Source organism: Aplidium turbinatum, chromosome 7 (assembly GCF_918807975.1).
Source record: "Aplidium turbinatum chromosome 7, kaAplTurb1.1, whole genome shotgun sequence".
In the NCBI taxonomy this organism is placed as follows: domain Eukaryota; kingdom Metazoa; phylum Chordata; class Ascidiacea; order Aplousobranchia; family Polyclinidae; genus Aplidium; species Aplidium turbinatum.
Window position 1 is genome coordinate 10,215,378 of NC_137478.1, and position 24,907 is coordinate 10,240,284.

Here is a 24,907-nt window from a genome sequence, read left to right on the forward strand (position 1 = left end):
AAACAGTATATTTTTCTGTTCAAGATAACATTTTGTGTGAAAAGCATTGCCCCAATGCCCTACCTGCCAAGCTGATACAATCTGTAGACTTTACTAGGAATAGCACCTAAATGAACGGGCGCCACAGTGCTCCGGACCTAAATATCTAGACGCCACAGTGTGCGCACCTATTTGACCGGCGCCTAAAAGACTTGCTCCCGTACATTTGGCCTTTTCGGAACTGTATGATAATATGTCATTACAAATGTGAAAGAAAGTTTTATAAATCAATTTCGTGTGATACTATTTTCTAGACTCTAAATGTTAATGAAGGGGACAATTTAGAACATGATTTTTCCACTTTGTATGAAGCACTTATTTATCCATTTGATGTGATCTTCAACTCAAAGATTTCTTTAGACGCATCAGCAACCGAGACAGGTAACCTCTGTCCTCTATACCTCCCTTGTTTTTCACTAAAAAGCTAGTTTGTGCATGAAAGTTTTGAGTAAATAACTTTTTCATTTTCTATTTTTTTTTGTATGAACCTTTATCTTCTTCGCCATTCCAAGGTTCGATGGGCTCTGCTATGTACCACTCTTAAATAGTGGCGGCCACTCAGTCTAGATCAGGGGTTCCCAACCTTTGTTACACCATGGCCCCTTTTGAAAATTTTGAAAAATCAATGGCCCCTCTATTTTTTTCAACCTTTTGAAAAAATTAAGAAACGTCATTTTAATTAAAAAACTTGTTTATACAGTAACCGAAAGTTAGAATGATAAAGTGATATAAATACAACACACAATAAACATGTGTGGTGTAGCGCGTGTAGTCACGCACCACATCTCTCTTGCCGACAGCGCAGTGTGGGTTTGCCAATTGCCTGGCTTGGCTTCTCCTGGTTTTTTTCGTGTTGGTTCATTCTCTAGTTTTCAGTTAACAGTGTAGCAGTGCAATCGGCAGTTTAAGTAGAGTCTTGTTTTAGTTTGTCATTTAATACTTTCTGTTAACATTCTTTAAAGCTAGTTTTCAATTGCAGGATATTCACGTTTTAAGTTTATTAAAGCCTACTTTACTGAAATGAGTTTGTTGGTTTCAATGTAGGTCATGTCAATTTAATAAACTTATTCAAACAAGAATCAGAAAGATGGACAGACATATTCCTCGTCCTAAAGACCTTTCAGTTGATCCTAACTCCGCTGACGCTCCTACTATTTTCAAGTTCTGGTTTCAGACTGTCACTGACTACATCGCTACACTTGAAGAGGTTCGCCAGGAAGGAACTCCTAATATCAACAAAACTAGAATAATACGAAGCTTCTTGTCCCCAGAAGTATACCTCTATGTCGAGGAAGTTGACGGCTATGATGCAATTGTAGATACTCTCAAGAGAACATACGTAAAGAAGAAGAACAATGTCTACGCCAGGCATTTACTAATCAGCCGAAAGCAAGCCAGTGGAGAAACAGTCTTGGAATACCTTAGAGCGCTGAAACTACTCTCTAAGAACTGCACTTTTGACGACGTTTCTGCCCAAACGTATAAAGAGTAGCTTGTCTCCTGTCATCCGCCAACGTCTTTTGGAAGAGAATAACATAGACCTTCAACGTGCTTCGGAACTGAGCGACAGTATAAAAAGAGCACAACAACAATCTTGCATCATGGGGAGAGCTGCAAACACTTCGATAGCCTCAACGACAAATTATGCGCGAGAAGGTAACAACATGCGTCCAGAGCACAAGGATTACGAAGTTTCTGCAGCCACTTCCAAGTCCAAGGTACAAACCAGAATATCATGTTACTTTTGTAACGGACCACTCCATGACCGTTGGTCCTGTCCAGCACACAAACAGAAATGCTGCAATTGTGGAAAACTAGGGCATTTTTCCAAAGTCTGTCGCAGTAAAAGTTCATCAGTATCTTTGGCTTCTGCTGCAGAAAACCCAGTTGCTAACGCGGATTCTCTTAATTACTCGTCAACGCTTTCCTGGCACAGAGGCCCGTTATATTTTGCTGGAGCTCCTAACTGTCTACATCGCACAGTGGTGGACGCTTTGGTAAATGGACATCCAGTTAAAGCCTTGCTGGATTCAGGTGCCTCGGATAACTTTATTGATAGAAAATTGGTAAACAAGCTGAAGATAAACCTTACTAAACAACCTCACACTGTGACCATGGCGTCGACCCATCACTTGGTCAAGACCGATGGCTGCGCTTGTTTGCATCTTGAACTCCTCGATAGAAGTTATCCAAAGATTTGTTTCGATGTCATTCCAAACTCTTGTGCTGATGTGATTTTAGGCCAAAATTTCTTTCAAAAACACGAGAAAGTCACCTTTCAGTTTTGTGGCCCCGAAAAACCGCTTGTAATTTCCGCAGCAACACTGAAGCTCGTAGCAGTTACCTCAGCTCGCGTGGATCCACCAAGTCTTTTCCAATACATGCAACCTAATTATAAACCTGTTGCAGCCCCTTCCCGTTCTTATTTAAAAGATGACGTCGCATATATTGAAAAGGAGGTGGGAAGACTATTAGCCGAAGACATAATTGAACCTTCAAGATCTCCGTGGAGATCGCAGGTGCTTGTTGTCCGGAATCAACATAAGTGCCGCCTTGTGATCGATTATTCACAGACCGTCAACCGTTTTACACTTTTGGACGCGTATCCCCTTCCACAAATTGAAGACATTGTCAACAAGGTTGCAAAAGATAAAATTTACAGCTCTCTTGATCTGCGGTCCGCTTACCACCAAGTTTCCCTCTTGCAAGAAGAAAGACCATTTACAGCATTCGAAGCTCTCGGCCATTTGTATCAATACAAAAGACTGCCTTTTGGTGTAACAAATGGAGTTGCTGCCTTTCAGAGAGTTATGGATGACTTCATCAAAAGATACAATCTGAAGAAAGTTTACCCCTATGTATTTAGATGATCTGACCGTTACAGGGGAAACTGTACAAGAACATGATGAAAACTTGAATGCCTTGCTTGATGCTGCAGAGAAGAGTGGATTTACTTTTAATAAAGACAAATCGAACATTAGACAATCTACAATCAATTTACTTGGCTACCAAATCTCGCACAACCAAAAGAAACCAGACGCTGAACGACTTCGACCACTGTTGGAAATGCCTCCCCCAAAAACTCTGAAAGAATTGAAAAGAATTTGTGGTATGTTTGCATACTACGCCAAATGGATTGAAAGATTTTCCTTGAAGGCTGGTCCACTCTTAAAGGCTGCTATACCTTTGGACGAAAATGCTTTGAATTCTTTTAAAACACTAAAGGAAGAATTGGCGGCTGCTAGTCTGGGAACTATTCGTGATGACCTAAGTTTCGACATCGAAAGTGACGCTTCTGACTACGCTATAGCCGCAATCCTCTCCCAATGCGGTCGCCCTGTTGCTTTTATGTCCCGCACCCTGAGTAACTGCGAACAGAAGTATCCGGCTATCGAAAACATGTCGCATGTCATGCACATGTCATGTTGAATATCCAAGACACTGCGCTGCTTTGTCTTCAGAAGTAATATTGTTAAAAACCCACATTCACAAAGATATGTTGATGGGAGGCAACAGCAATGGCATGACAATTTCATTCTCTCTCTCTCGTTTGACTTGCAGTAGCTTAGATTGGCAATGCCTCCTCGTGCAGCCAAGATACGGTAGTTGGGTCCAGTTGTCGAATACCAGTGATTCCACTTGGGGGTCGTAAGATGGGACATTCGTGGAGTATGTGTTGCATCGTTTGTTCTATCGCTCCGCAGACACATATCGGCGAATTATGCAACCCCCACCTAAACAAATTAGCTCCAGTACAGCCAACGTCACATCTGATCCTGTTCAATGTGACCCATGCCTTTCTTGAGAGGTCTGCTCCAGGAGGGATGGAGAGTGCTGGCATAACTGAAAACTGGGGAGGGATATGTGGCAGCTCGTTCCATTCTTGGGTCCATGTCTCCATGCAGCTGAAGTTCTTATCCACAAGTTGTGTAGCATATCGATGGAATGGGCGCCTTGATGATAGGCGTTGAGGTCTGACTGGTCCATTTGTTTGGGAGTGACTGTAGAGAAGGTGTTGAGGATCGAGTCTCGCATGTAGAGCCAGTTTGTGAGAGGCTTCTTCCCTACGGACATGAGCAACAATTTCATTAAGCTTAGGGCACAATTTGCTTAGTTTTGCCCAAAATGTGGTCAAACTATCTTTCTCAAAGCTCAATCGGGTTTCCGTTTCTTCTTGCTACTTCAAGAGCTCGCTTTGAGCACCAAGATTTGGACAAAATGTACTAGTATTTTTATTAAATTTTAATTTATTTCTTTTGTTATATAGTGTTGGAGTGGACTTAGAGATAATATATAAAAAAATGATTATTTTTTTTTTTTTTTCATGGCCCCCTTGAAAAAGGCTCATGGCCCACTACGGGGCCATGGCCCCCAGGTTGGGAACCCCTGGTCTAGATGTTTGGGCAAGTGTCGAGCAACCACTGAATTGATTCGTGATCTAGTTCGCGCAGACCACGTACACTATTTGGTGTATGATAGTCTTAGATGGCAAAGTTGCAGATGTTGTGGTATGCGGTTTGTTCCTCCTTGCCACACTCACAGATCGCGGATGGAGCCATCCTTCATTTGTGCATGTTGAAGCAGACTTTTCCGACGCCAGTGCGCAAGCGGTTGAGTCACATCCAGGCCTTCCTTGACAAAAACATTCCGGTTGGGTAGGGGCCGGTTTGGAGATGAAACTTAGGAGTGTAGAGGATTTCTTATTCCACTCCAAGCTCTATTGGTAGTCCGTCCATGTAGCCGCACTGATGGGTTTGTCTTTAGGGGCTTTCATCAATTATACGACCTAGACAAATGTCATTACTACTGACACTGTAATCTGCATTAGTTTTTGTTAAAGAGCTTTTAAAGTTAACTTTAATTATTTAAGTGCGGTTTAAATGAAAAGAGTTTGTGTTATTTGTCATCACCTTTTTTTTCTTGAAGATCTCTGCTATGTATTTTTTTCACTTTAGCTTTATCTTCATGGTCGAACATGTTCGAGCAATTTGTATCTTGCACCAATAAAATCCCAACTGTGAACCTGAATGAAGGAAGGCATTATATTGCTTCTCAACTCTTGACTATGATGGACTCTTTGCAGGATTCAGTAAGTGCATTTCAATCGATGGCATGTAGATTGTAGAGTTACAAATGAAACCATTTGCGAAATCATCGTTACTGAAACTAAATTGGCACGGTTTATAGAATATGGATTGTCATATTTGACTTTGCAGATTAGTGGTTTGCTGGTAAAGTAACATACCATGATAAACAAATGTTTTGAAACTGAATAATGGGTTCTCTTGAGTTTAATGGTAGAAGATTCAATATAATCAGACAAAATAATTACGTTATATAAGTGCCGATTTTACTTCAATACTTCAGTTTTCTCTCAATTCAAGATCACTGATCTAGAGGCTAGAGCTATCATGGAATTTTGTATCCATTAGAAGTAAATTTATTCTACCGATTGGCTTGATTTTTTTCAACCGTATTCTAAAATTTAAGGTGAATAAGCCGAGTTTCAGCAGGTAAAGCTGTATAGGCTTATTGTTGGAACCCTAATCGTCCAGGCATCTTGAGTAAATGAGTGACCTCCTTGGTTTTTCGAGACCTATGATATATCAAAGACTTTAACATAGTTTGCGCAATCGTATCACATTTACTTCTGATAGTTGAAACTTTAGTTTGATGACCAAGTATATACATTAGAACAGAGCCGCAATACAGCATCATCATTTTCAGCCTGTAGTAGCCCACTGCTGAGCGAAGGCTCTACCCTTTTCTTGCCAACCCAGTCGAACGTGTGTTTTTATGTACCAGTTTGTTGTTCCACATTCTTTGTCAATTGCAATCATCATCATCATCATGGGCCGTTTCCGAGGCGAAGGTTGGCTGTCAATTGCTTCCACACCTCACATTCTTCCGCTAATCTTTTTGCTTTTCGTGTGCTTGATAAGTTAGCCTACTGTTTTACATCATCTCCCGAAGTTCGTCTTCTTCCCCTGCACCTCTTTTTTTTCCACCATACCTTCAATAACTAATTGATGTAGCTAGCCTACGGATCCTCTTAAAATATGTTTACTCATTGTCATGTGTAAACACACTACATCATAAAGGTGATAAAAGCAGTGTATTTCAAGGAAATCTGCAAAATTGTAGTACTCTTATCTAATATCTACCTTTGATGTATGTTAAAACCAGAATGGCCCGTTTCGGAGAATCCGATTCGGAGAAATCTTGATTCGGAGACGACCTTTTTCGGAGAAAACCCTTTACGGAGATTTTTTGAAAATCTTTGTGTAAATCCAACTAAGCCTTCCGTTCATTTAGAGAATTTTGTATTTTATATATTCCACAATATCGTTTCTTTTGCATTCCGACAAAGAAAAATAAATTGAATTATAATTTAACGAAAAATAAAAAGCAAATTAAATTTAGTTTTGAACTATTAAATTAAAATATTTGCTCACATAAAATTGACATGTATTCTGCGTCGCCGTCTGTATGCAAACTTTGAACATATTCGAATGTTCAACTATTAGAAAATTCCAATCCCTAGTTTAACAAGTCAATACAAAAACGCCGGAGATGATTCAATCGATGTCAAACAACAAAACAAACAAAAAATAACAGTTGATGCGTCCACTTGGAAATTATGGCTGATTATTATTATTATCAGGTAGGCTATAAAAACACCTTAATCTTAATGTTAAGCAACAGAAAGCAAGATTGTTAAAACTAACTTTTAAATTGGGTGATCAATGATCATTCATTTCTCCATTGTAAGCTAATTCCTTTCAATATGCATATGCCGCTGTGATTTTACAATTCTCCGAAAAGGGCTTTCTCCGAAAAAGGTTGTCTCCGAAACGGATTCTCCCAATAGAAGCAGACCCGTTTAAACAGTGCTGAGTTATTTTTTCTACCTTCAAATGTTATGCAGGAAAACTACTGCTTACCACGCTATTCTCAAGTGCCCTTTTTTAAGGCACAAAATGATACCGGTACGCTTGGTACAGCAGCACTGGATGAAACTGCTGTACACTGTGCTGGCTTCCTGCCACCTGCCCTGAGCTTTGCTTTCTACAAAATGTGTTTTCTTCTACAGGTTTTACAAGCAACCCAGTTACAGTTTTTCGAAGTGGTTTGTTTAAAAATTACAACTGGAACCGATTTTACTCAAGCAAAGGCTGATCCAAAAAAATATTCTCGCCTGAAATCCACCAAAAAAAGTTCAAAATGCGAAGTAAAATCTGTAAACTACCTGGAAGGTTTTAACCTTGTGCTTGGGCAACTTCTTTGCAGCGTAGAGAAGGTACGATAACGTTATTTTGTTAAATGTTAAGGTACATGACAAAATAATTAAAACAACGTGATATAATATTTAACCATAATTAATTTGTTTTGGCATAAAATTCTTGTTGAGTCGATTACGATCATACTTTTAAGTGACCGCTGCATTTACTTTGCTGGATTGCATCGATTTGGCTAAATGTGGTGCTTTCAGTGTTTACCTGGAGGTTGTAACTACATAGTTTGGCTTATTTTACACCCGGAAGGTTGCATCATGTTTTTGAAATAGATCTGCACTATACACTTTACTGTCTGCTTAACATTGCGATTTAGTGCCGAAGCATTCTGAATTTATGTGCGCTTTTGGCAATTTCGTTTCGCATTTGCTTGCTCTTGACTGGAGGGACCACTTGAAGGTGAATGGTTTTTCTTCAAAAGCGCAATATTTATACAATTTGATTATATTATTATAATCTTATGTCGCGCTATCCTGATTGAAATTGTGATGTCATCCATTTCTTGCAGACAATCGATGCTGCTTCAAACGTCGCTAGTAAACTGCCAAGTATTATGCCATGTATTCATTACATATTTACCAATGCGCCTCAATCGTTGGTGAAGCCGTTTTTCGTGTGTTTTGCTAAAATCTTGCCGAAGTATATGCGAGAAACAAAGTAAGTAAAATGATTTTAGCTTGGTTTTTTCAATTCTTAATTTTAAAATCAAAGCATTAAACGGTAGGTGTGTGAACGATTGTCCACCAAACCAGTGACAGCTTATTGTTTTCCCATTTAGATATCATTAGTTTCTCTTCTAATGTATTGCATATGCATCAACTTGACTAGTTCAGTGGTAGTATTAAATTGAATAGTTATTTTTTTCTTTTAAAAGTTTGAAAATTAATATATGTATAGTTGAAAGCGTTCGCTTTATTTTATTTTTGTGTTATAATGTTTAATGTCGTATTATTGTTGCTGAGCTACGTCTGTTTGTGGTTGCAAAAAGTAAATAAAAAGAAAAAGTAACCTCGCTACCCTATTTATAATATTAAATTGGGCAGCCATTTTCAAGACTCCATTGTCGGAACGTGTTTTCACGATGTTCATCGTCATCCAAATTCGGTTATGTCCCGATTAGCGAGGGTAGCCGATTTCTTTTGCAGTGATTCTCTTCACTCCTCGTTAATTTAACACTGGGTCACGTGTTCGTCTGGAATCTTTCTGACGACTTGCAGCAATATATGTAGGAAATAACAGTTTAGCGAATTTGAGTTGCGACTTTCTGCACAACTGCCTTTTTTGTGCTTCAAAATAGCCTACAACAAATATACTCACAAAAGCAAAAACGTTTTTGAAAAGTTGGTATAAGAGTATGCTCCGATAGCTCATCGGTACGCAACTGCAGGCAAACTAAATGGCGCGCAAAGATTGCATGACAATGGCATCAGTCTGACGACTGACCGTCAATGCATGATCATCATTTGGAGACTAAATATAGACAACTTTAATATATCCTTTTCAGAATACCTCCCCCACCTCCAGGAATAAACTTACTTTAATAAAAATAATCGACGCCTAAGTCGTCTATAATATACTTTTCATCATGTCTGTCAATAATCTTTTTTAGGTCTTTGCCAAAGGATATTGTGCTCTCCATAGAAGAGACTTGGCACCAAATCCTTTTACGGTTATTGTTTGAAAATTCACTTTTTTCTGATGAAAACGTTACCGAACTGTTTGTTGTCGCCATATCCCACTCAACAGAAGCCATATATCAAGCTTGTGTTGAATTTTGGGAAATGAAGGTTCTTGATTCTTTGGATGTGACAAGTCTACCTGAAGAGCTTTTGTAAGTTCAATTCATGGCATCAATATATGAACACTATGTCTTTATCTCAGGTGGTCAACAGTTGATTTGAGTTGTCAAATTAGGAATCCACTTTTTTTTTAATTATGACAAGTTCTGATCTTACGTTTTCTTTAATAAATTGAGACTATGTGACTGAAGGTTGTTTAGATTACTAATCTATTGAGTCAGATATCTAGTTTAAGGAATCCATTCGCCTGTATTCGGTTCGTAATATTAGAAAAGGTTCTAATGCCTTTTTTAAATTATTTATTGAAAATTTTAACTAGCACAATGCTTCATACTCTTTTGAATATTTTGTCACTTTGAAAGTTGTAAGGTGATCTGAAGTTATGTGAAACATGTTTATTGTTTAGTTGTATCTAATCTTTTGTTTAACAGGGACGTTCTTTGTAGCATGTATAAAAAGGAAGGATTTTCTATCACGTGGCAGGAAGATGACGTTGGTGATGAAGAAATGGACTTAAATGGTATCCTGATATTTCTTGTACATATTGACCCAATAAATTAACCCGCAAAAATGTGAATAGATTCGTTAGATTCCTTTTTAGAGTCCGTACGAATGGTAACATGCTTGAAAGTGGACATGGAGATTTCGCCTTGTCTTATTGACTGAATCAAAATCTCCGCCGAAAAGCGTTTTTAGATTTGAAGAAATCTTCCATTTACCGACACCAATATTTTCACCCATATCACTGATGTCAATGCTGATATTTCTCGCAATATTTTAGATAAGAGCTGCAAGCATATATATTATACAGCAAGGATACCGAAAAACAGTTTTTTAAACGCTGTTTTTCGTTGCTTTAAATCGCTTAAAAAGGTTTTTATGCCAGCTTTAGTTATTTGTCAAGTTGCAACATTGCTTCTCAGCAGCTTTTGCTGTATCATAACATCAACAATTTTAATTTACATTAGTTGCTACTTAGAAGCTTTCGTTTAAACCAGGGCTGTGGAGTTGGTGGGATTTTGGCGTGTCTGGAATTCGTTAAAAAAAAAGGCCGACTCCAGCTTGACATGCAACGATAAACAGTAAAAAAATTGCAGCTTTTTTTAACATATTATCTCTTGTTCTCTGTATTTTGCTCTGCTTGAAAATAGAAGTGTTAGTTCTTGTCAGCTTTTGTAAAAGTCGTCGTTTCAATTTTGATCACAACTTCAGTGAAGTTAAATTTTTAAAAAATCTGGCAACACTCATAAATCAACACTGAAGTCAGAGTCGGCCAGTTATAAACCGAGGAGTCGGAGTCGTGTGTTTTTAGCCGACTCCACAACCCTGGTTTGTAGTGTAACTGTAGATTTTGCACCTAAAATTCGACTTGACGATTAATTCATTAACTTTATTTGCTCTCTGTACCTTTGTTGTCTTGCGTAAACAGCTTTCACGAACTTTTTCCTGTGAATGAGGAACCATATCAGCAAGTCGTCATATTTATCATCGTAGTACTTTTGAACAATGAACATCTATCGATTTTCGCATTCTTTTCACGTCTGTTGACGTTATAATGACAAGTTTTGCATACTCTTAAATTTTTTATTATTTGCAGTGTCTACGATATCGGATCAAAGCAGCGCGGAAGAGGAAGTGGGTAACTTTGTACAGTATGAAAAAATATTAAAAAATACGTTAAACTTTAGGTAATGGGATAAACATTACATGTTGTAATATACGCTATATACACTATTGTATGCATGTCTGTCGACATGCGAGCTTATAATAATAACTGAAGGGTGATGTAGTTTTCACTAAAACTCGTAAGCTAAATTAATTTTACTAACATCTGTTTAAAATACCGAAAGCAAACTGCCGAAGTATGATAAGTGAGTCACAAATTACTGCAAAACTCATGATTTCATTTTCAAAAATAACAATGTCACTCTTACCAGTACAAGTGCTAACATTTTGTTTGCTATTTGTATGCTAACAGAGCATAGACTCGCACAAAATGCAGAGAAATTGACTGTAATAATTATCAAGTCGTAGTAGTTTGTGAATGTTATGGGCTGTAGTCTGTTCTTCAGCACCGCGTTCGCAGGAAAGATGCCACACTCGAAAAGCTTGATGTCGCCATTAATAGTAATCTCGGTGTTACCCAAGAATATGAAATATCCAGGAATATTTAATTACTACCCATTGGTCAACTAATAATAAGACTAGCAAGTTGCAGAGACTCTGACCGTCATTAAGTGTAAGCAGGTTGGCCTTCAGTCACATCTGAATGCTCATATGACTTCATCGCCTGCAGCTAGATCTCGTCATGGTTGCATACACGTGTTGTTCTGTGGCAAATCCAATCAGCTTATTTGGTAACGTCGTTATTAAAATCAAAACCATTATGATTAATAAAACATGAAAAATATTGTAAGATACTCCTGACAATCTGTGGTAAAACTTTTTGTCATGGAAAGGGAATTGTTTCAAGTGATCGTGACAGTTTTTGCTTATTTTTAGGTTGAAACTGTAAGTGAAAGTAGCATCGTGGAAGACAAATATATAAATGACGTCAACTCTGATGATGACACAGAAGGTGATGATGACATTACACAACTTGATCAATATCGTACAACACTGGAGTCAACATGTAAGTATGCAAGGCGTGAATAAGTAACAGAGTGTTGATGACACTATTTTAATTGCAAAGAAGGCATGTCATCAGTCACTTGATTCATTGTGACCAAGCTGTAATTTTAATTGTAATCTATTTTCTGGTGTGGTCGATGCCATATGTCTATATCTGGCACATTCCTTGGGATCACCTTTATTTTTGTATAGTGGTATAAGCATATGTTTTCTCCAGCTTGTTGGCATTTTTCCCCATTCATCATGCCATTACCAGTTTTCACTAGGATATGCTTAATACTACAGTACACAAACGAAATGCTTCAATTCGTGCGTCACTTGGCTCAGCAGCTTTGCATGTTTTCACTTTGAACAGTGAACACCACTCTCGTACCTCCTCTACTGTAATTTCTTCCATGGAGCCTATATTGTGCTTTACTTATAAAGTGTTACTCCACTGGTTCTCTTCATTAAGTAACTCTTCACATTTTTCTTCTACAGCTTCAACTCGTCTACCAACTGCATCTTCAACTGTATGTTTTTAATTCTCATGTAACGGCTATCAACAACATATCCTTTGCCTTTGTTCTTGCTATACGATAGATATATTTCACTCTTTAACTCTTCCCATATTGTCGTTTTTTTGTGCCTATTTTCTTGACTCTTTAATCTTTATGCATTGTATTAAAAACCACTCGTTTAACTTCATTTCTGTATTCCACATACTCTGTTTTTTGCTTTCACTTTTTCCCGTTTGCAGTACTTTTCTTTGTTTTTGTATTAAATCTTTTTTAGCTGCACCATTGTTCCACTACCAAGTCTCTCTTTTTATATTTCACCCACCTTTTTTTATGATTTTTGCCATTTTTTATTGATCTCATCCCAATCCACACCTTCAGTGAGCACACTTCTTGCCTTGTCCATGAAATTCTTTTTAATATTTGTTTCCTTCAACCTCCATGTCTTGATTCTGTTTATCATTCCTTTTCGCTGTCTAATAAAACATCCATTACCATGAGACGATGTTACATCATTGCCTCCTTTCCTGGTATGGTTTTGATGTTTTTTTAACTTATCTTTTGAAATATAGACAAATAAAACAACAACTAGACGGCATTTAACATAATAACATAAAAATAAACTAAAAATTACGAACGTTTTCGGCCATTCTCATGTTAGCCCTTTTCAAGTGACCAACTGACTGATGTTCTTCATAAATTGAACTTACAGATCTGATCTACATACACAAAAATTGAAAAAAGAAACGCATAAGAATGAAACGGCAAGGCAGAGAAGAGGCAAAATCACATGACGCTCAATTGCGCATGAAAAAAACACATCAATGACGCAAAATTTTCGTGAAGACATTTGGCAGATAGGAGATATCTTTTGAATTAATGTCCTGTGGCCACCAAATTCATATGTGACCAAAGACTCTACTTCACATTTTTTGCACCATGTGATAATAATTTATCGTTAATCCAAAGCTATTAGCAAACTCTGGTACTCTTTCTCCATCGTCATTTCTAATGCCATAACCAAACCCTCCATGAACATTGAACATCTTCGAATCGCTCACCATATTTTTTTACTTGACCGCTAAAGTTACTCAGTACTACACATTTTTCTTGTGTTGTTTATAGCAATTCCATATACAAACTGTCACAACACAAGTCCTTTTCTTTAGTACTGAAACCGTTTTGGGGAACATGCAATATACACATATCCTAAAAGTGACTATATCAATTGTAAAAATTGGATGAGGCTGTTCACCAGGCATTTAGTTATGCAGTATAACATCATATACGTTCTTCTGGTGCAAACTAAGCTGAACTATCACAAGATGTACGAATTGATAATCTGCTTTCATTCCGAAGTTTCGTCAATCAGACACAACTGACTTCTTCAGGAGATTAGGCAGTGACTAATTGTTTAGCATTGCAAAACACAGGACCATGTTGTGGAAAACCAACTAAATATGCAAAATGAAATTCAATTTCTAAACAAAAATTATCGCTCGCAAATTTTGAAACTAGAAAAAAAGAGTTTAAATGTTATGAAGAAACTTAAATAACGGCAGACTCTCTTCCCGCTCTGTCGTCTATTATGTTATTTAATTTCAATTGTAGTTGGAATTTCAATCGCTACTCTTGCTTTCATACGTCGTACCTCAATCGCACTATTTACCAAATTCATGTTCACCTTCATCATGACCCCACCATGACCAGCGGAATTTCCACTCCGAAACAGCTTAAATATTTTTTCATCTCTTTTTTGTTTTTTTGCACCGTGATTTTCATACGTGACTTCTTGCTATGTAGCATATCCGGTATTATCCACCGCTGTAGCTCTTCTTCAGATCAACCCAACGTTGCTGCAGCAAATCTGAAGGTTTGGTGCGGGTTTTAGAAATCTGCGTCAGGAATCCTGGTTTCCTTTACTAGCCACCACAAACACTTTGAATTGTGTGCTGATCGTTGCAACTATATACAAGTTGATGTCAGTTTAATCTAATCAATGGTTCTTTGGAACAGTTTAGTTGACCAAATGTTGGTTTGTTTTCAATCGATTTTGTTACTATTTTGAGTAACTGGGGTCGTACAGCATGCTTTTATTAGTTTGCATGCTTTTAGAATTGTGATACTTTATAGTTACACTTCAAATCAGGTCCTTACACTGTTGTATTTTTCCACAGCTTCTGATTCATTTTCGGATGCGGTTTTTGACATGTCCACCGACGCATCAAGCAAAGAGAGCCACAATGTTTCTCTTAGTTTACGTTTGTTTGCAAATGACGCAGTCTCTAAAAAAGAAGTTTCCAACCATCATGTTGAGGACAATTTTCATGATAAGCAACCTATAGAACACCAAATCGAAACACTGGAACAGTTAAATAACGAAAGCAATAAAAACAAAACTGAAGAAATTATTTCTACCAGAGGGTCTTCAGATGATGATTCTGAAGTTGCAACTGCTTCCTCAACATTGTCAACCAAAATAAATCATTTTGCTGTGAATAATTTCATATCTGAAGATGAAGATTCTGAGACATCTTGTCAAGTTATCAGCGACAGTGAAGAGGATGCAAATAATTCGAGCTGTGTCATAGTTGAAGATTGTGACAATCGAAGTTTCCAATCCGCTTCAGAAGAACTATTATCTGAACAAGAAGTGAATTCACGTGTGGACACCGAACATCCAAGTCCTCTAGATGAGAGCGTCTATGTTGATGTAATAATGATGAACGCTTCCGTTGGCTTAAACTCTTCTGAAGAAAAGTCGAATGTTTCTGAAACAGATTCTTGTGCAAATGATATATCTGTTACTTCTGATGGAGAGAGAAAAGCAGAAGAAAGTATCTATGAGGAAATAGAGATGGTTGATTCGTCGTTGCATCCTGCTCAGGAGCAATCTATATCTTATGATGTATCAAGCAAAGTTCTTGAGCAAAAAGAAGACGAGGTTATGGAAGAACTTTCTGCACTTCCAGACAGCTTGGTCAAAGACTCTTCCATTGCTAGTGATCACTCCATAAATTCTAATAATATTTCACTTGTAACTGATGAAAAGCAATGTCCGGATGAAAGTATTTATGAGATTGTTGAGGTTGGGGAAATCTCAATAAATACTGAAATTCAACTTCTTGAAGAGTCTTCTCTCGAAAAACTTGCAACAGTGTGTGATCCTGGATCAACTCAGCAATCTCCCTGCAAACTTCCAACTACACCCACCGTTTCATCTCCACTAAAAAGATCGGATAAGCCTGGTACAGAGAAAATTCCTTGTCTAATTTCTGACACAACAGCGTCTGAATGTCCGAAACCTAGCGTAGAGAAATTCACATCTCGTGTTGTATTCGATGAGTCGAACTCCAAGCTATCTACATGTGAACTTGACCAAAATGGCAGTAAAACTGTGACCTTCAATGATTCCTTCGATGATTGTGCTCAAGAATTGGGCGTAGAGCCTTTAGACAGCAGTTTTGAAACAACAGAACAAGTCTGTGATGACGAAGATTCTGCTCAAAGTCCAAAATCTTTGTGCAAATCTGAAAACAGCAACAAAACTGTTGAAGATGTAACTACAGACAATTTGCAAATAGAAGAAACTGTTACTTCTAAGGTAAAGGATACGAAAAAAAACAATACGCCTCGCCGCCGTTCCCTCAGAAAACGAACCTCAACGTCCAAACTACTGAGCGACATTTCAAACAAATCTAAGAGAGGTCAAAGTGGTTCGGTAAAACTTCAATCTGAAGTTTCTGCTGTTGAAAAATTTAATCGAATTGAACCAGTGCTTGATGCTTTACCAACGTCAAATATAGATTTTGGTTCTTCTCCTGCAAGCACCAGTGGCAACACAGCGACAATACCATTCGATGATAATCTTGCCACTTCGCAAAATATTGTTCCGGATCCTGTTACCCCACTCGAAGATCTGAACTCTTCCAATGAACAAAACCACGTCGATATCCAGGAGGGTTTGCCTGAGACAGCTCTGAATACGTCGCAGGTCGTCAGCAACTCTGAAACAGACTTGAAAAGTTCTGTAAATGACAAGGAACGTTTCGTTATTCCTGAGACCAACATGATGGACTCTCCCGAGTCATCAGGTGAATATCGTGGGGTAGCATAGTCAGCTGTGTAAGAGCTGGTGCCGTGCACCTCTCACTTCAACATCTTCATTGCCAGTAAACATTGCAGCGATTGCACCTTTCCCATATACAAACCACAATATCCGACCAATATATCGATCTCAATGCTAACCTTGTAGAGAAAAATGAATAAAAAAAACTAAAGTGTTGAGAGGAACAGTGAAAGTGAATAAAAACGCATTAACGTGTAAAGTATAAATGATTTTGTACATTTTTAAATGACGCGTTTTTGCACAACTGCAACTGTTTCGGCTATATCGAAGTCAGCAAATATATAGTGACTGTGTTAAACTACTGTTGAAACTATAAAATAAATGGGCGAAAAAAGATTTGCCAACCACCCACAGCAACACTCATTGTAAACGATTTCATTTCAATGATTTTGCATTAAAATTTAATCATGCTCGCTTGACTCAGTTTGAAAGTTTCCGCTAGAAATCAGTTTTGTTTATAAGATGATCTGCAGACAAGGTGATATGAGCGTTGGAATTCTCTTCAATTAAGATTTGTACAAATTTATTGATGTTTTTATGATGCAATAATCGTGTTTCGATGCAGGTAAGCCCGATGAAAGCATCGTCACGCCAAGGTCGTGTTTGGGAAAGAGATGTAAGTAAACATTGGAACAGCGTTTCGTTTGTAGTACTGTATTTGCTAAGTTTTTGCAGTATTAAAAAATAATCACAATTGATTTTCTTTTACATTCAGTCACTCACCACGCGTGTTGCCACTAAAACAATCAGTAATAGGAGTTTTTGGTAGCGACTGAATTGGTAGGAACTTGGTTATTTCTTGTAAATGACATGGACTTTATTTCATTTCAAAGTTTAAGTTTCACTAAAAGTTTGGTAGCTCTGCAGCAGCAACTGCCAATTAGGAATTCTGATCGTTTTTGTTGTATAGTTAGTAGTTACAGTATATATCTTTCACAGTGACCCTGCTGCGAAGCGGGGAAGAGATCTCTCCAATAGGAAGCCCAAACAGTATCTTAAAGAAACGACTAACAGACGCACTTAGTCCCGCTACAAAAGTAAGAAAAGAATCCATAAAAGATTTGGTTTTCAACGTCAAAACTAGATTCTAGTTTGTTAGCGCCACTTTTTCGTGCTGGTCGTGAAAGCGTCTGATTTAGCCATAAAAAGGAATTTTTTAAACTTTCTTTGATGCTATTGAAATGTAATGTGCTATTTTTACTACGATTTTTAAACGACATTGCACGATCAATAATGAACCAAACGTACTAAGATATGATTGGTTTAGTTTTTATATCAAATTGAGGAATTCCAAAACAGCAAACATATTCCAAAATTTTGATAAACTTCCCGCTAATACCAATTGAGGTTTCAAACTCTGTGACTTGATGTTGTTTTAAAACAATGTTGAAACAATGTTACTTTGCAGTCCCGTCGTGTTTCGTTTGCTGAACCCATCTCAACATCTACAATCTGCGAAAGAGAGACGGTCGTCCAATCTCCTGCATCCAGTCCCAGAGATTGGAGAAAAACTAAAAACTCCCATCGGTATTGATGCTTTATTGGATGTTTAATTTATTGTTTATACGTTGCGAGAATAGTTACTCAATTGGAAAATTTAGTAAGGTTTAGGTCAACTAAGAATGTATAGAAACGCTGCACAGATTGCTGTTAACAATTTGACCGAAATTGCATAAAGTTTATTTTTCTTGCCAATGACTGAATGGTAATGTTTTTTTCCCTTGCGCCCCTTTCTGGGGACAGTGAGAGATGAGGCTTTGTTGATGCATCACCTCTGGTCTTTCAACTATATAGCATTGAAATTACGATTAATTAGTTTTGTTGAGCACTCGCATTGTCATAAAGCATCAGTATTTATTTCGGTCTGTCAAGCTCAAACTTGTCTCATTGAAGTTTGACTGGCTGGAAATAAAACTTGGTTCCCAGCAATAAATTACAGTATAGATATTTATATTCTGAATATGTTAAATCATTCTGAAGTGGTGGTGTTTGGTGATGATAGCAGACTGCTGGAGACATTTAGTTGCCGGTTTACTCTTGTAAAAGTGTGTGTTTTCCTTGAGATTCTTCCATTATGGATTCCTGGTTGATAACTTTTCAAGTACAAAGTGCCCGGCATAGAGAGTAGAGATCCTTTGGTTTTTCTTGAACATTTTTTTTTTCTATTGAATTTAGTAGTCTACGTGTGACACACAATGATACGATATATCAATGTGGGTATCCTGTATCCGCTTATTATCCATTTTATAATTTATCTTTCTAAGTCTTAGACAATTGAATCAGACAAATAATATTGTTAGACTTTTATGTACAATAACATGTATGTGTTTTCCTCCGCTGAAGACACTCACTCTGAGTAGCCCACTCTCATGATTAGGAAGTAATCTCGACTGGTAAATCTTTTTCTATTCACTATAGGCTGGTTAGCAGACGTCTCAGTCTTCCAGCACCTCAACGCGCAAATGCTGCAGTCGAGTCTCCCTCACCGATGAGTGTGCGGAGTGCTAACATAGCAGCCGCCATTGCTGATATTAAAGTATGTGTTACAGCTAGGTTAATTTGTGTTAAAAAATTGTTATGCTGTAAGAGTATCACTTTCACATCTTTTGATTGGTTGATTGATGTGATCTTTATCCTCGGACTGGGAAAGCTTCTTTGAGAGGTTAATCCTGGCATTTTCGCATACTTGTAAAGGCTTTGAATCACTGACGCATGCCATCTTGTCTAGTAAGTTAAACCTCAGAATAATTTCACTATTCATGCGCATTGGAACTAAACGTATTACACTAACGGACAAGTTAATCTTATTGCAGTTCTAGAAGGTGTGCAATGTGCATAGTTAATTTTGTCATGTGCCACTGCATGAAGTGTGGCAACAATGTAATTTAGAAGCGCATCATCGCACAACTTTAAGTGCTCATCTAACATTGTAAATATTTTACGTGGCCGAGTGGTATTTGGTCACGCAGTGGGTTCGACACCGCTCCAGAGCACGCTGTGGGTCTCCGTAAAAACACTTCACGGTATGCCAAAATAAGGGGAGCGACTGACTCACCAATATGTCCCTTCGCTGCTTCCTATTGTACCGCATCTGTGATCGCAGTGTACTGTGTGTCGTCGTAAAACATAAAACATGAATAATAATTGAACATTATTGTTATTAATATTTTTTGTAATAACTCTAAAATTTATCTCAGGCTCGTGGAAGCAGTGAGAGCTCCACGCTAACCCAGTCAGTTGCCAACTCATCTACAAATTCCAACTCACCAAGGAAGTCCTTTGTCAGCGTCGGCACGATTCAAGTGTCGCAGTTGAACAACGTTGCTCTTTTGAAGAGCTTGTCCGCCGAACAACTTTCCGATTTGATGGAAAACATCCTCGAAGTTTCGCCAATTATACATTCAATGTTAATGCAAAAGATAAAGAAAGTTTAATTCTCAATGCGAAGACGTTTTATCACATGGTTTCTGCGTAGCCTACCTATGAATTTGCTTAGTCGACAGAAAATGATAGCTTGTTAATTATGTTAAATGAATAAGTTTCTATCGTTTTATATGAGATAGCTGTTTTGCAGTTGTTCATTGTTCTTATCGTCTGGCATTGGATCTAAATCACTGAGGTATTTGACCTGTCTCGTCACTCATTGGCACTAGGGTTTTGAATTTTGATGGAGCACTCGTTAAATTTTAAAATTAGGTTTAAAATATAGAAAATATTTCAAGTGGAAAAATTTTGTGACACACACGATTTTGTGTTCGAAGATCAGTTGGTAGGTTTCAGTTTATTGTCCATGCTAAGATCCTTTTTCTCAATAAAAATTGTGAAGAAGTTTTGTATTATTTTGGCAGGTCATATTTAGGTGTACTGCTTAGTAAATTATTTACAGTATAATAAAAGACCTACTGTATTGTTTGAGTTGGCTACTTAATTTTTCAATTTAGGTAAAGGGGTGATGTTCTTGAACCGTAGGCTGTGTTTACGTACAGTAGTATTTGCGTAATTTTTGTATTAAAATTCCTTTTAAAAAACAACTTCAATATCTTTATTCACTTAAAGGGATATTAAAGGAAAAACCTGACTTGGCGATTTTCCACGTTCTTTGTGTTTAACTTGCTACCATAAAACGATTTTCAATAAAATTTTGCCCCATTGCGGTCTGATCAGCATTCCGCGCGTACTTTTGTCAGAGCTTTCAAAACCAGAATGGGCCTGAGCAGCGAAGCGTGCGACTGTACAGTCTACGTAACAAAAGACGAGCAATCAGCTGATCACGCAACAGTTGTTACTGCCGGCGATTTAACTGTAGGCTATGTATGATGACATCAAAACATCAGACAGTTTGCTCAAAACCTCAGATCTGATGTTAAAATATCAGATGTTGTAACGTGGCTTTTGTTATTGCTGTCTTTTGTGACGTATTTTCGAGCTGTGTTTGCACTTTTTGGTCATTTTGAAAAAAAAAATGAAAATAAATGAAACATTGGACTTTGGGCCTTGCCAGCGCCATTGAAAACATTTTTTTTTCGGTATTTTTTTTTTGAAATGTATTCTTGAATGTTCAGTTTACGCATTTTAATGCTTAATTCCCGTTTAAAAATTTCATTTCGTATGCCTTTAACTCTTACCCTGTAATTACTGTTCTGTAACACAAACAGCGATTACGGGCCTCTTAGGCCCAATACTAACATAATATAAAAAAGTAAGTCAATCGTATCTCAATTCATTGTATTCGTTTTCGTATCTCAATTCGGCTGTATTCGTTTTTCAGAAAATGATTGTAGGCCAAAGTTGCCTATAATGCACGGATGTAGCAATAGGGTTTCCCAGGGGAGGAACTGCCTCCCTGAAAAATTTATTTTGCCCTCCGAAAAATTACGATCCCAAAATTGCCACAGAATGTGCTAAATTCAATGTAGCTCTACCGTTTCAAAAATATTTTCTTGGAGTGACTTCAGATTTTCCTTTTTTCCCCCAAATGTTTTGAAACTGGTTTCATCCCTGCAATAATTAACAACAAAAAACTACATTTTCAGCCTATCCAGTGTCAAAATCAAACAACTGTAGTTATATAAAAAGCACATGTATTAAGCAACTATTGTAATACAGTCATAACTTAGTGATATAATTAAAATAGATTATGGGCACGCCAATAGAATACTCAGTAAGCATTACCAGTAATCAATTCAATGTTGACAGTTTTAAATCTTTGTAAAAGTAAACCGTAAATGCAGTAGCGTAGCCAGGAATTTTGGAAGGGGGGGTTTTGACGACCCAGTGGCGGGGGGTCTGGGGGCCTCCCCCAGAAAATTTTGAAAAATTACTTTGAATTTGGTGCATTCTGAGAGCATTTTCAACAAAAATGTGGTTACGAATATTCCTGTAAAATGGTGGTGTCTGGTGGCATGGCAAAATGATAAGATCATGTTTTCTTCGGCCTTTTTCGGAAATAAAGCTAAGTTTCTATGTTTTCTTGTTGCTAATTTCTGGCTAAGATGTTTGGTATTAGCAAAACTTGCTCTTTTAATGCAATTTTGTGTAAAATTAGGCAATTTTTTTTAGACTGAAAGCATCATTCTCAATATCGTGACGTCACACGCGTGCCAAAGGGGGGGTTGTAACCCCCAACCCCCCCCTCCTTGGCTACGCCACTGCGTAAATGTATGTTTCATTGGATATAAAGCAAGGAATCTGCAGCCCAATGTATGTTACTGAAATTTAACGTTTTGTCTACTACTATCTACTGTATGTAAATGAATTAACATATCATCATCATTATTTTTAGCCTGTGAGAGCCCACTGCAGAGCGTAAGCCTTCCCCCTTTCATGCCAATTTACATGATTACGTGCTAGTTGGTACCAATTGGTTGTATTGCATTGTTTGTCAATGTCGTCCCTCCATCTCACTTTTGGTTTTCCTTTCTTTTGGTTTCTCGTGGTGTACATGTTGTTAATTTTTTAGTCCATCTATTGTCCTGATATCTTGCTATATGACCTGCCCAGGACCATTTTAGTTTCCTGATTGTGCTTAATATATCTCGTAATTTCGTTTGATTTTTGATCCATTCGGCAGTCTTTTTATCTCGCCATGTTAAACCCATCATGATTCGTTCATGTGCTCTCTGCATAGTTCTTAGTTTAAGTGTTAATTTCTTTGTAAAGTTCCAAGTTTCTGCACCTTATGTAGCGGTTGGAAGGATGTATTGATCGTTATAGCCTACATATTATATATATATACGGAATTAACATATACGGAAACAAAATGAAAAAAAACGTAATGTGAATGATGGACAAACACAACCCTAACTCAAGATAAATGAGCTCCACACTCAAGAGAGCCCCCGACATCCAAATCATTCCCCAATCCCACCCTGAAACCCCAATTGGAGCTATACTCAGGTTGGGATAGTGAAACTCTCCAAACAGCCGCTGCAGAACACAGAACGACACAGCTCAGAGATGGCAAGGTCACCAATCTTAGGTCGACACTTCACGCTACGCAAGACCGATGTTCGTACCCAAATCAAAGTCAACACAGGCCAGTTCTAGAATAACTGACTCATGAACTTTAAAATGGGCGAACACCACTTCGCTGGTGTATGCCTACCACTTCTTAATTCTATTATAATTTAGATTATAATCTAAAGTTTACTCTAAACTACAACCGGGCCTCCGAGGCCCTAAATTGCAATTTGAGGTGTACTTTTGTTTTTAGCCAAAAAAAATTCTTTTGGACTTACTAATCCTTACATTCCGGTTTTAAGTTTTGCAAACGACACTGGTTTAGGCATTTCTGGAACAACAGCTCTAAAAACCAAAAAAGAAAAAAATTAAAAGAATTTTCTCTCTCACCGGGCCTCCCAGGCCCTTAATTACAGGATAAGGGTTAAAAATTGATACCTGCTATCGAATTCTTCTTTGCTGCGTTCTGTCATTTCCTTTCATGCAGTTTGCTTTCGCTTGTTTGACAAACTTGGCTGCTGACGCCTTAAGGGGCACTCCTGGTTGAAATAATTTTTTGTGACTAATATAGTCCTTCGCTGCTTCCTCGGCTGTTGCGAGAATAGTGTACGGCATAAACAATGCGAATAAAAAAGCACCATAATCTAGATTCCACAACAGATAGGAAGCAGCGAAAGACTACGGTAGCTGCTTCCTGTAGCTGACCATCGAGTTGCTGCTTCCTGTGTTTTAATGTGACAAATGTCAAGCATCGGCATTACGTTGAAACAAGATAGGCTAAGTTAATAAAAATGAAAACAAGATGTTGTTTAGGCTACTGCTTCGACAGTCAAGTGAATTCTTGTGGTTTTATTCAAATATCAAAAAATATCATGCCCTACCAAAGTAGAATGAAAAAAAAATAACAAAGAAGAAAAAATAGCACCTAAGCTAATTCAAAAACAACGACTGTTTATTGCTAGTATAAAGAACGAAGTAAATGCACTAAAAGTAGGCCTAAGGGAACGTTCAAATATTACGTAACGCTTTTTTTCGAATTTTTGACCCCCCCCTCCCCCATGTAACGCCAACGTAACGCTTTTTTCAATCCCCCCCTCCCCCATGTAACGCTTTTTCACTACGAATTCAGCACAAAAAACTTCCATTCCGTACTCGAAAGCGTTACGTAACGTTTTGCTTGAACCCCCTCCCCCCCAATGTGACGCTAACGTAACGCTTTGCATAAACCCCCCCCTCCCCCTCGAAGGCGTTACGTAATATTTGAACGTTCCCTAATCATGGTTTGTAACTTCATATTCTAACACAATCAGTCAGTTTATAGGCCGCTTGAATACAGTTAATAAGATGACCGCCGTTAATAAGTAGCACCAGTTCGTGAGTAGGCTAGGCCCAGGGCCTCCGAGAGAAATCAGCACTGGTCGGGAAACAATACGAAAAATGAGCCCCATAATATTTTTTAACAAATATTGCGTTGCATGTTCGTGTTAAGCTGAAATTAGCCTACTTTCCTCAGCATGAAAAGAACTTCGTTCAATGTAAAAATCATAATAATCACTGGATTACACTTGCAGCAAAAATGCCATTGAGGCTAACTATTTTGTCTAGAAAGCTTTGTAAACACACAATAGGCATACAGGCAACGAAAATAGTTCAACCAAGCATTTAATTCAGGAGTGTCCAAACTTTTTCCCACGCGAGCCAGATTTGATAATAAGTGTTCGCGGGCCAACAGCCACAATAATTTTTCTGAAAACTGCAAGCTGAATTTATATGATTTTTGTGTGTCTGCAGGCCAAAAATAACACATTGTACAACAACAGGCGCGGGCCATACAAAAACGTCTCGTGGGCCGGAGTTGGCCGGCGGCCAGACTTTGGACATCCCTGATTTAATTCAACCCTTTCTGGACTTTTTGCAATGCAAAGTTACGGATCACAGCATCAAATGATAAAATTCTGCGTCGTCTGAATTGATGCACAACACGTATAGTTAGGCTTTTCAATCGGTTTTGAGTCATAGGCCTACTGGAGCGCAAACAATTCTTTACAAATTTCAGTA

At 37.9% G+C, this 24,907-nt stretch overlaps 1 protein-coding gene across 1 annotated transcript in view; it reads left to right on the plus strand.

Annotated features, from left to right (window-relative positions):
• Nucleotides 1-20,691, plus strand: part of LOC145774265 (uncharacterized) — a 104,945-nt gene extending 84,254 nt beyond the window's left edge. Inside the window, exons 15-28 of the mRNA XM_082585462.1 lie at nucleotides 294-420; nucleotides 4,995-5,128; nucleotides 7,133-7,339; nucleotides 7,843-7,991; nucleotides 8,944-9,165; nucleotides 9,565-9,653; nucleotides 10,731-10,768; nucleotides 11,636-11,765; nucleotides 14,439-16,355; nucleotides 16,956-17,006; nucleotides 17,330-17,427; nucleotides 17,799-17,917; nucleotides 18,809-18,926; nucleotides 19,588-20,691. Of these exons, the coding sequence (XP_082441588.1) occupies nucleotides 294-420; nucleotides 4,995-5,128; nucleotides 7,133-7,339; nucleotides 7,843-7,991; nucleotides 8,944-9,165; nucleotides 9,565-9,653; nucleotides 10,731-10,768; nucleotides 11,636-11,765; nucleotides 14,439-16,355; nucleotides 16,956-17,006; nucleotides 17,330-17,427; nucleotides 17,799-17,917; nucleotides 18,809-18,926; nucleotides 19,588-19,824 (3,636 nt within the window). The 3' untranslated portion in view covers nucleotides 19,825-20,691. The remainder of the gene's footprint in view (nucleotides 1-293; nucleotides 421-4,994; nucleotides 5,129-7,132; nucleotides 7,340-7,842; nucleotides 7,992-8,943; nucleotides 9,166-9,564; nucleotides 9,654-10,730; nucleotides 10,769-11,635; nucleotides 11,766-14,438; nucleotides 16,356-16,955; nucleotides 17,007-17,329; nucleotides 17,428-17,798; nucleotides 17,918-18,808; nucleotides 18,927-19,587) is intronic.
• Nucleotides 20,692-24,907: the final 4,216 nt, after the last annotated feature.